The 12,500-nt window shown below is 40.3% G+C and overlaps 1 protein-coding gene across 1 annotated transcript in view; it reads left to right on the top strand.

Annotated features, from left to right (window-relative positions):
* Positions 1-961: 961 nt before the first annotated feature.
* Positions 962-12,500, top strand: part of LOC115438140 (putative transcription factor Ovo-like 1) — a 29,238-nt gene continuing 17,699 nt past the window's right edge. The window contains exon 1 of the mRNA XM_030161551.1: positions 962-1,411. Coding sequence (XP_030017411.1) covers positions 1,312-1,411 — 100 coding nt within the window. The 5' untranslated portion in view covers positions 962-1,311. The remainder of the gene's footprint in view (positions 1,412-12,500) is intronic.

The following is a 12,500-nucleotide window of genomic DNA, read 5'->3' as shown; positions in this document are numbered from 1 at the left end:
TTTTTCTGGTGGCCTTAATTTTAAAGTAAAAGACCTTTTGGGTAAACAGCGCCCCCTTAATTGAAAAGGTGGATGATGTTTTTTTTTCTTATAGTGGATAAGTTTTGGGCTGTTCTCTTGTTTTTCTTATAGTGGATAATTTTTTAGGCCGTTTTGTTTTTTCTTACAGTGGATAATTTTTTGGGCTGTTCTCTTTTTTTTTTTTCTTATAGTGGATTTTTTTTTTTTTTTTTTTGGCTGTTTTTTTTTTATAGTGGATAATTTTTTGGTTGTTCTCTTTTTTTCTTACAGTGGATAATTTTTTGGGCTGTTCTCTTTTTTTTTTTCTTATAGTGGATTTTTTTTTTTTTTTTTTTGGCTGTTTTTTTTTTATAGTGGATAATTTTTTGGCTGTTCTCTTTTTTTCTTACAGTGGATAATTATTTTTGGGGCTGTTGCACCTCTGGGCCACTGCATGAAAGGGTTAAATAGGTCAGTACTTTGTTTTGTTCATGTCTGTTGTTCCTATTGTCTGGTATTTGATCTTTGGTTTGTATGTTTGGTGTCTTCTAAGCCCATGGAAGGACTGGGCAGGTCTTTGTTGTTTTTTTTTCATGTAAGACACAATACTACAAACATTCATTCATTCACACACCTTTGCCCAGTTGTTTCTGCTTCTTCTTCCTCGTGGCCTCTATACACACCTTCAAGCGGAATGGAGAGAGAGAGAGAGAGAGAGAGAGAGAGAGAGAGCAGGGAGGGGGAACCGGTTCAGCAGGTATACAGACTCCCTCCAAGCTTGTTGTCACCGTTATTTCTGCCGCGCATGCGTGCTGGCACCCGTTTCCTGCTTTTTTTTTTTTTAATGAGTAGCTACCTGTGCAGCTCTCTGACCCACCTCTGGGACTGTTGAATGTGTGTGTGTGTGTGTGATCGGGGTATGTGCCCCCCTCCCCTCCTCTCACCCCTCCCTCCCTCCCTCCCTCCCTCCTTCTTTCTCTACTCCCGTTATTTCAGGCCGTGTCTGTACCTGTCTGTCTGTTTTCTGTCTGTCTGTCCGGGTTGGATCACCTGTGTGCGGACTCACCTGTCCTGGACTCCGAAGGAAAAAGTCCGAATTCTTTTCATTTTTTTGCGTCAGAGCTGGAACCAGGTGTGCGTAAAGAGGTGGAAGGATTCAAACGGTAAAAAAAAAAAGGACAAGAAAGGAGGAAAAGAGGACAGGAGGACAGGGGACCGGCTCCTTCCGTCTGAGTCCTCCCGCCTGCAGTTCCTGTTTGTCCGCCAGTGTTTGGGACTTGTGTCGGCCTCTCCTGGGGCTCCGGCTGGAACATGCCCAGGGCCTTTCTGGTGAAGAAGGCCAACGTTTCGCCGGGAAAGCGGAACTGGTCGGAACTCCCGGATCATGAACGAGGAGACGTCTACATCCCAGGTGAGTCCCCGCCGCGTAATGAGCCATGTCCGGGCTTCAGCAGGAGAGAGGGGCCGGAGGACACGGGCGGAACCGGAGACTTTTACGCACGGGCTTTTGTGGGTTTGGGGCTGTTTGGGGACATGGGTGGGAGTGGGGTGGGGGGGTGATCCGTGGGGCAGAGGGCTGAGATTGTAACGGGGCAGCTGCAGAATAACGGGAAACACACAGCGGGCCGAGGAGAGAGAGAGAGAGAGGGAGAGAGAGAGAGAGAGAGAGAGAGAGGAAGAGGGAATCCGGTCGTGGTGGGTGCGGGTCAGATCCACAGTGGACCCCCCTGGACTGGAAGGCCCGTCCATCACCACCACACCTTTAAAACTGACCCCATAATACCATGTCTAACCCGGGTTCTGGTCCGTGTTTGGGCCTGCAGGTACCGGTTCCTGTTGGTTTTCTGGGCTCGACCTTCAGCCTGAATGCGCCTGCGTTCCTTCTGCACATTTGCGTTACATTTGCCCCAAATTCAGACACATTTGAAATCTTATTGAATATTAATTGAGCTGTGGAGCGTGAGAGGTTTAGGATTTTGAACAGAATAGGATTTATATGACGGATTTCTGGATTTAATGTCCCACTAAGTAAAGTTTTTTTTTTTACATTCTATAATTGTTTTAATTGGAAACCGTATGATGCCACAGTTTTTTCCAGATAACTACCTCCGCCAACGAGGTTATGTTTTTGCCAGGGTTTGTTTTTGTTTGTTTGTTAGCAAGATAACTCAAAAAGTTATGGAAAGATTTTCATGAAATTTTCAGGAAATATTTATAAGGAACAAATGATTAAATGTTGGTGGTTTCTGTTCTTTTCATGGGATGAAATGTCCTTTGCAGTGGACAGTGTTTTTTTTTTTTTTTCTTAAATAAAACTGTGAAACTCTTCTCCACTATAGGACTAAAATCCATTGCTGGGTCTCAGGAGGATATCTCATTCTGCAAACAAAGTTCTCAAGATGCGAACTCAAACATAAAACAGAGCTTTAAAGCTGAATTATCCTGAAAACTAAACTATCTTTGTGTGAAGTTTCAGTGGTTTGGTCATTTTTACGCACAACTCAGTAAGACTTTAAACGGACTCCCATCAGTTTAATCAACTATAACAAATAAATCCTTGTCAGACTTGTCCTTTGCACATTTTAGTGGTATTTATGCCCTACTCAGGTGCTGTTTACTGCTGGAGCTGTGTTAATTGTCGAAGTTTACGCGCAGAATCAGATCTAGTCCTAATGACGTGCCAGAATCAGCCCTCCTGAAAAACATCCACTACATTCGTTAAAAAAAAAAAAAAAAATTGTTCAGAGATAAAGATGGGAAGAACTCCACTGAACTGACAGATGTCCTCCTGAAACCCAGTAAGTCAGCATTTTCGCCATTTTACATTAAATAATTGCCTTAATTGGAAACAGCGGGATGCAACAGTTTTTTCAGATGCATTTTTAAAAATATAATGTCCTTTATACTGGTTTTTTTTTTTTTTTTTTTTTTTTAATAAAGCTGTGGAACTGTTGTCCACAACAGAGGACAAACATGCATTGCTGGGTCTCAGGAGGATAAGGTGTGTTTTAGTCACATCTGCATATTTTACACACAAACAAACAAACAAACAAACAGGAGATTCGACTGTAATTACAGTCTGATTAGAATTTATTCGATACCTTTGATGTGTGTAAACTGTGTAACTATGGAACTGGAATGAAACTTAACAATTAAAACCAAACCGAACAGTTCCATGTAAAATCCAGACCAAACATTTATTTATTTATTTATTTTACACAAAACCCTGATTTAGAGTATAGTCAAACTTATTGATTAGTTGAAACAGATGAGTTAAAAGCCTCTTTCTGAAGGTTTCAAAAATCCTAAAGACACCTGACTTCAGAGTTTTTCAGTTGAAATGGGTGGCTGTGTTTCATACCTGGATGCTGTGGTGTGTTCTGTGCAGGAGGTGCCATGTGTTCACTGTCTGTTCTGTGTTTACCTTCAGCTCTGCATCTGAATGACAAAGCCAAGGGAGTGCACCTCTTTTCCCTTCAACCCTTTTTTCTTTCTCTCTCTCCTTGAAAACAATCCCCATTGTTGCCACCGGCGGAGGTTTTATTGTAAGACCACGTTGGTATCAGATAACAGCTAACGGACTACACCCAACACCCCCCCCCCCCCTCCTCCTCCTCTGTCTCTCTGTGTGTCTTTCTTTTCCTTCATTCATCCCATCACCGTTAACTTTTAATCATTGACTTTGGGTCCAGATCCAGCGGTGTACGGCCAGACTTTGTATTTACTAAAAGACTTTAGTTACAATGTACTTCAATGATTTCAGTTTGATTCCAGTTCTATAAAATATTCAGTACGTTCTACTCATTTGTAAACATAGTGGAAAGTATGAAACAGTTTTGGCTGAATGGATTTAAATCCTTCAGTTTTAGTCCTGACCACACCTTTTTATCTGTGCATTGCATTGTGGGTATTGTTGCTGTTGTTGTAAATGTGTTGTTTTTCTGTGCAGGGGTTCGGTGGGTTGTGCTGTTAGTGTTAGTTTGGACTGAATGTGTGTGTGTCAGTGTTTATCGGCCTTTTTGGGTTTGTTTGTGTATTTTTGTACAGCTGCACCGTCAGTCAGAGCCAGAGGAACAACTACGCATTTACTGTTCAGATAGAATCATTTGTATATAGTGTTATTCTATATTTCTTGCCAAATTATAAGCACCTCCCCTACTGGTAAATTTTGAGCAAACTTCTTGTATAACTTCTGTCCATGCTACAATATATTAAGTTGAATAAATATACAAAGCAGTTTATATTGCAAAAGATTTTAATTTAAATCAACTTAGAATTGAGTCCAATGAACTGATGATATTAACTTAATTATTATACAAAACAATTAACATTGCAACAAATTTTCAGTGAAATGAACTCGGCATTTAGTGTGTTGTACTTAAAATAGTAATTCTATTCAAATCAGGCATTTCAGTTTAATACACTCAAGTTTTCATTACTCATTACTTACATTTTTTAAGGGTTACCTCCGATTTTTTAAGTAAACTCAACTTATCTGGTCTGACAGTGCATGTCCTGTTCACTAGTGTCTGTTTAAACCAGGGCTCTCAGACTCCTGTTCTTTCAGGTTCCACATTCAGTCCAGTTTGATCTGCAGTGGGTCGAACCAGTCAAATAAGAACAGAATAACCGATAAATAATGACAACTGACAACTTTTGCCTCCACCAGGAGGTACTGTGATCGCTGTGCTTTGTGTGTTTGTTTGTCTGTTAGCAAGATAACTCAAAAAGTTATGGATGGATTTTCATGAAAATTTCAGGAAATGTTGATACTGGCACAAGGAACAAATGATTACATTTTGGTGGTGTTCGGGGGTGGGGGGGGGCAGATCTGTCTTGGTGGAGGTCTGTGTTCTCTAAGTGCTTTTCTAGTTTTCTCTGTTTTAGTGCAAAACAACCCATTAAATTATGAAAATACTTACTTTTATAAACTTTCCAAACAAAAAAAGATATGAATAACCTGAAAAAACTGAAATTTCTTAAGAAAAATCAGTGCAATTTTAACAGTCTTCTGCCTCCACTTCTCATTAGTCCATGTGCATTCTGGATCAGATCTACAAAGACACTAAACACTGAGGAACAGGAAGAAAAGAGTTCAAATTGGGCTGAATTTTCTTTAGACATTTCAGGTTCATATTTGTTCAGATAATTCACATTTTATTGTAACAGGATAGTTTGTAAATGTAAATATTTTCACAATTTAATGTTATTTTTTGCACTAAAACAAAGAAAAAGCATTATAGTTGTCATTATTTATAGACATAGTGGAATATTATTTTTTCACATCAAACACAGTAGTAAATCTGCAGTCATTCTTTTTTGTCGGTTCTTCTGCTGTTATTATTTGACTGTAGATCAGATTGGTCTGGATGTGGAACTGACACTAAAATGAGTTCCACAGCCTGGACTGTGGAATTTTGTACTTTGTAAATTCATTCCATGGGCCGCATGTTTGACACCCCTGGTTTAAACTCAATAACTGATCTGTGTTTAATCCAGGTATGAGTAGGTCTGAGTCAGGACTGTCACATGACACATGGTACAGCTGACAGAAATAACATTTTGGGATAAAATACTTAAATTCCTGCTGCGTGACACTGGGACTCAAAATGACCACTGAACATGTTTTTTTTTTTCACTTTTTTCAAATGTCCAAAACATGCTGTTCTCATCGTACATGGATCCTAAATGAAACAAAGGGCTTTAGCTCTGATGGAAAACTACAACTGGGATCAATATTGGATCAAAATGTTGAAATGATCACTTTTTATGAACACAAATCTGTTGGGACAGGGGGACAGCAGTTTGGACCTTTGTTCAGTATCCCAATAAAAGACTGACGGGAACTAAAGCACGACAAATATGATCCTAAACTTTTATTGAACAGACATATTCCAACTGAAGCAGTGGAGCTGCTGGTCTTTCAGACAGGGGAAGCTCATTGTCGACTTTCATAAAAAAAAAAAAAAAAAAAAAAAAAAAAAAAGTCAAGTTATTTAAACATAAATTCGTCCTCCGTTCCTTTTTAAGAAAATGCTCAGTGACCTTATCGTACCAACTAAACAAGAAAACGTTGAAATGATGTTAAATGTAAACCAGTTAGTCCAGTGGTTGTGTTTCTTTCAGGTCAGTAAATGAACAGTTCATTTGGTTTCTGTGATTTCCCAGCAGAATGTGTGATGGTATTAAACTGAACTGTGTCAGTGAAGGAGCAAATCTGAAAACAGCTGTCAATCAAACAGGATTCAGCCTTTGGACCCATCCTCCAATCAGCACGTGGAAGCTCAACGTCCAGCCCGGCTGAGCTCCGCCCACAGCTCCATTCACCCCCAGAGACACCGAGCGTCCGGGGGCGGGACAACATGGTGTCATTTATCCAATTAGCGTCCAGTTTAGAGTTGTTGAAAAAAGCAGTTCCACTCAGTCCCATTGAAGTGCATGGACGCTGAGCGTCTACGACAAATGCACTGAGCAGAGATGGAGGAGAAAACACAGACACGGGAATGGAGGAGAAGTGAACAACATCCAGTCCACTGATCTGGGATCAAACTGATTCTGAACCAACTGGTCTGAGAGATGAACGTGTTCCAACACATTTGGAGTCAATGAAATGAAAACAACTGAACAGATTTGAGCATTTAATTTTTGTAATTTTAGTGGAAGCTGAGCTTCCACTGCAGTCGGACACTAAACACCTCTGAACGGAAGTGATATATGCAGATAATAGCAGAGAATAATGGACTAATAATTGGATTGGACAGAACCTCTGAATATTCATGTACTGTTGAAGAATTAGTTCAACAGATTCACAGACTGAAAATATCACTGATACAAGAACAAATATTATGATTAAAGTTAATAGTGCATTTACATATATGAGTCTGGACAAATATTACGATTAAAGTAAATAGTTTTAGATAGTAAATCAAAAAGGACTCCTGTATGAATGGAACTCACCAGCCTTTGATAATAATAATTCTAAATGAACAGAAATGACCGGCCTGACAGAAGGTGCAGTGTTCTATGCACAAAAACGGTCAATTAATTATGACTGAGAATGCACTGTAAAGCTTTTGTAACACTTTGGGTGTTTGATTGAATCTGAAAGTCTGAAACAACCACAAGCAGCAGTGTCAGGTCAAATACACATACAACTCACAGGACATTTTTACCTAAAACATCTTTTGGACACGATCAAAGACAGATTTAGATCCTGATAATGGTAGAAAGGAAGAAACTTGTCATTTCCTGAACTGCTTCGCTGACATGTTATGTGTTTACTACAAGCATGTGTGTTTGATGCAAAAGGAATAATTAACAACCAACTTTACCGTTCAGACCTTTTAACGTCTGTGTCATTTGAATTAAAGTCACCTGCTTAGGGCTGTGTATCAGCAAGAATCTGGTGATACGATACAAATGACAACACTAGGATCACAATACGATATATCACGATACTGTTTAAAACAAAATTTTTGGTTTGTTTCTTTTTTTAAATGATTATTTCCTTGAAGAATTGAATTCCATCCTAAATCTGCCCAAATCCTAAACACATTTGTATTTGATCCCAACAGGATCTAATGTTCTATCACCAAATGTTCCAACTGTGTTCAAACTGAAATTCTGTTTTACAGACATTCCAGTTTCAGATCCTGTTCAAATGTTCAGATTCTATTAGTTCACAACTAACATCAGAACAGGATTTGAGTTCAATCCCAACAAAGGAACCAACATTATGTAATAAAAGAGTGTGAAAGAATAATAAATAAAATATAAACAAAGAAGAAAAACAAAAAAAACACAAATGAACCTCCTCAATATCTGCATTTGAAAAAATACCTAAAAATATCGATACAGTACTTTTTTAATATCGATACAGTATTGTGAAATGAAATATCGCGATATATTGCAGAACCGATATTTTCTCACACCCCTACACCCGCTAACTTACGAATCACCTGAAAGTAACTATTTCAAATAAAATCCTCATTAAAGTTACATTTCCTGATCAAACAACAAATGTGTGTCACATTAAAAAGTGTTTAACTGAATAATGTTATACTTATAATGTTTACTGGAAAGTTATTTAATTACAGTTCTGGCATTTTTATTACATGGTGTTTTTGTCTCTTGAGTAGGGCTGTTAGAAAGTATCAGTTCTGCGGTATATCATCATATTTCATTTCACAATACTGAATTGATATTAAAAAGTACTGTATGGATATTTTTAGGTATTTATTCAAATGCAGATATAGTGGAGGTTCATTTTGTGTTTTTGTTTTTTGTTTATATTTAATGTTGTGACACTAGTTGTGAACTCATAGAATCTGAACATTTGAACAGGATCTGAAACTGGAATGTCTGGAAAACAGAATTTCAGTTTGAACACAGTTGGAACATTTGCTGATAGAACATTAGATCCTGTTGGGATCAAATACAAATGTGTTTAGGATTTGTGCAGATTTCTGCTGGAATTCAATTCTTCCGGAAGATAATCTTTTATAAAAAGAAACAAAACCATTAAAAAATTGTCTTTTTAACAGTATCATGATATATTGTGACATATCGTATCGTGATCCTAGTATTTGATTTGTATCGTCTCACCAGATTCTTGCCGATACACAGCCCTACTCTTGAGCGCAGTTACGACCTGCAGTAAATTGTGACTTTATATCATAAGCAGCGTATTTAATAAGAACAACATTCCTGCTCGACCACACCCTCCATGAATGTACTGTTGGTGACAGAGACATGAGTCCTCATGAAAAAAACAGAGACACCGCCGAACGAAAGAGCGTGTCTGTGCGTAATTAGGCACAGTTAACGCTCCTGTACCAAACCCACAAGAACCATCCAGCTTAATGATCTGGTATGTGCTGTTACCTGATGGACCTGCCTGACAGGACACACACACACACACACACACACACACACACACACACACACACACACACACACACACACACCAAGGTTATAATAGTTGTGGATTTTTCATTAACCTCCTCAGACCCAGGAAATGTCAGCAAAGTACCAGCTTTTTTTGTTTTTCTTACCTCCGCCAAGGAGGTTCTGTTTTTGCCGGCGTTGGTCTGTCCGTCTGTGTATAAATAACTCAAAAACTTATGGATGAATTTGGATGAAAATTTCAGGAAATGTAGACACTGGCACGAAGAACAAATGATTACATTTTGGTGGTGATGGGGGGTGGACACTGATCTGCCTTGGCGGAGGTCTGAGTGCTTTACTAGTTTTTATTAGTTTTCATTTTTTTCTAAATGCTTAGTTGTAGTTCAGTTGTAGTTCAGTTGTAGTTCAGTTGTAGTTTAGTTGTAGTTTAGTTGTAGTTTAGTTGTAGTTCAGTTGTAGTTCAGTTGTAGTTCAGTTGTAGTTCAGTTGTAGTTTAGTTGTAGTTCAGTTGTAGTTCAGTTGTAGTTCAGTTGTAGTTCAGTGGTCTCTTTTCTCTTCTTCTCTGTGCTCCTATTCAAATCAATCCCAGACAGGACTCTGCTGCTTTAGTCTCCATGTTTCCAGGTAGAGTGGGGACCAGAAGACGACTGGAAACCACAGTGAACACAAGTGACGGAGCAAAAAGTGTCGTATGGAGACAGCACAGAAAACTGAGAGAGACAAAGAAATTGATTTCATATCAATCCGACACTGACAAAGATGAAAACGAAGTGAATTTTGTCCATAATTTTATCCGTTTTAGTTAGTTTTGTAAACACACAATACAGTTTCAGTTATTGTTTTTTCTTTTAATTATAGTTTTTATTTATTTCAGTTAATGAAAATGTTTTTACAATTCTAGTTTTCGTCATTTCGTTAGTTTTTGTTAACGATAATAACCTTGAAACACACACACACACAAAGTCAAAGGGGGAGGGATGAAACAGGCGTGTTAGTACTTTTCTCTGGTTCCAGATACCACCTGTTTGGACAGTTGTGGTCGTGCATTTATTTGTAAAGTTTTCTCATCGCGTCTCTTTATTACACACATAACTGGCCTTTCACCATGATTTAATGATTTTTTTATTTTTTTTTTAATGAGCAAAGATAACAAGGAAATTAGCACAAACAAGTAGCTTAGATACAGAAAAGAAGTAGTTGATTAGAATGGAAATTAAAAAAAGGAAATACAGTTACTTCTGTTTTTGCCACATGTAACAGGAGCCGTCATGCACACGAGGATCAGCTGTTTCCTGTTTCCTGTCATGTCATCTAGGCTGTGATAGGTGGCATTATGCACTCTGATAACTATAGTTCAATCAATCACATTTTAGTATTTATACAGTACCAAATCACAACAAAAGTTTTCTTATGACATTTTACATGTAGAACTGGAATAAACCAGACTGTTAAACTAATGTACAGAACCAACAGAACCTACAGAATCCTCCAGGAGTAAACACTTGGAGACACATGGATGCACAAACTGAACTAGAACTGTTTAAAAAGTAGATGAGCTGGAGTTAATAGAACTACCAACAACTAGTACAAATACCCATAACTAGGGATGGGAATAGATAAGAATTTAATGATTCTGATTCCATTATCGATTTTGCCTTTTGATCCAATTCTCTTATTGATTCTCATTGGGTGAGGGAATAAAAGAGTACAAACAGGTGTGTTTGCATTAACTGTCTGTTATATTTCCATCTACACAGAAAATAGAACATATACAGTATGAACTAATAATAAGAACAGATGATGGTTCGGTGGGGGGGTGGGTACAGTGACAGTGAAACTCCAGACTCTTTACTAATTCCTCTATTGCTGCATTTCCACTACATGGAACCGGTTCGACTCTGCTCGTCTCCTGTTGTTGTGCTCCTCTTTTCCTTTCCTCTACCTTCAGAAACTTGTATTTGAGGGGGTACGACATTTGTTGCCCGCACCAGAACCAGAACTGGGCCCAGATGACGGCCTGGTGTTCACTCTGTTGCTAGATTCACAAGTGCCGCTAAGTATCGAATCAAATGAATCACATGTGGACAAACGTTTGAACAGACTGGAGGGATTCCACCTTTAGAAGACATGGAAGATCTGACAGAGTTCACCTGGACCTGGTGTGGTCTGTTTAGACCTGGTGTGGTCTGTTTGGACCTGGTGTGGTCTGTTTGGGCCTGATGTGGTCTGTGTGGACCTGGTGTGGTCTGTTTAGACCTGGTGTGGTCTGTTTGGACCTGGTGTGGTCTGTTTGGGCCTGGTGTGGTCTGTTTGGGCCTGATGTGGTCTGTGTGGACCTGGTGTGGTCTGTTTAGACCTGGTGTGGTCTGTTTGGACCTGGTGTGGTCTGTTTGGGCCTGGTGTGGTCTGTGTGGACCTGGTGTGGTCTGTTTAGACCTGGTGTGGTCTGGTTAGACCTGGTGTGGTCTGTTTGGACCTGGTGTGGTCTGTGTGGACCTGGTGTGGTCTGTTTAGACCTGGTGTGGTCTGTTTGGACCTGGTGTGGTCTGTTTAGACCTGGTGTGGTCTGTTTGGACCTGGTGTGGTCTGTTTGGACCTGGTGTGGTCTGTTTGGACCTGGTGTGGTCTGTTTAGACCTGGTGTGGTCTGTTTGGACCTGGTGTGGTCTGTTTGGACCTGATGTTGTCTGTTTGGACCTGGTGTGGTCTGTTTGGACCTGATGTTGTCTGTTTGGACCTGGTGTGGTCTGTTTGGACCTGATGTTGTCTGTTTGGACCTGGTGTGGTCTGTTTGGACCTGGTGTGGTCTGTTTGGACCTGGTGTGGTCTGTTTAGACCTGGTGTGGTCTGGTTAGACCTGGTGTGGTCTGTTTAGACCTGGTGTGGTCTGTTTGGACCTGGTGTGGTCTGTTTAGACCTGGTGTGGTCTGGTTAGACCTGGTGTGGTCTGTTTGGACCTGGTGTGGTCTGTTTGGGCCTGATGTGGTCTGTGTGGACCTGGTGTGGTCTGTTTAGACCTGGTGTGGTCTGTTTGGACCTGGTGTGGTCTGTTTGGGCCTGGTGTGGTCTGTTTGGGCCTGATGTGGTCTGTGTGGACCTGGTGTGGTCTGTTTAGACCTGGTGTGGTCTGTTTGGACCTGGTGTGGTCTGTTTGGGCCTGGTGTGGTCTGTGTGGACCTGGTGTGGTCTGTTTAGACCTGGTGTGGTCTGGTTAGACCTGGTGTGGTCTGTTTGGACCTGGTGTGGTCTGTTTGGGCCTGATGTGGTCTGTGTGGACCTGGTGTGGTCTGTTTAGACCTGGTGTGGTCTGTTTAGACCTGGTGTGGTCTGTTTGGACCTGGTGTGGTCTGTGTGGACCTGGTGTGGTCTGTTTAGACCTGGTGTGGTCTGTTTGGACCTGGTGTGGTCTGTTTAGACCTGGTGTGGTCTGTTTGGACCTGATGTGGTCTGTTTGGACCTGGTGTGGTCTGTTTGGACCTGGTGTGGTCTGTTTGGACCTGGTGTGGTCTGTTTAGACCTGGTGTGGTCTGTTTGGACCTGGTGTGGTCTGTTTGGACCTGATGTTGTCTGTTTGGACCTGGTGTGGTCTGTTTG

The sequence above is a fragment of the Sphaeramia orbicularis genome, chromosome 18 (assembly GCF_902148855.1).
Source record: "Sphaeramia orbicularis chromosome 18, fSphaOr1.1, whole genome shotgun sequence".
NCBI lineage: Eukaryota > Metazoa > Chordata > Actinopteri > Kurtiformes > Apogonidae > Sphaeramia > Sphaeramia orbicularis.
This window is presented reverse-complemented; position numbering and strand designations above follow the sequence as displayed.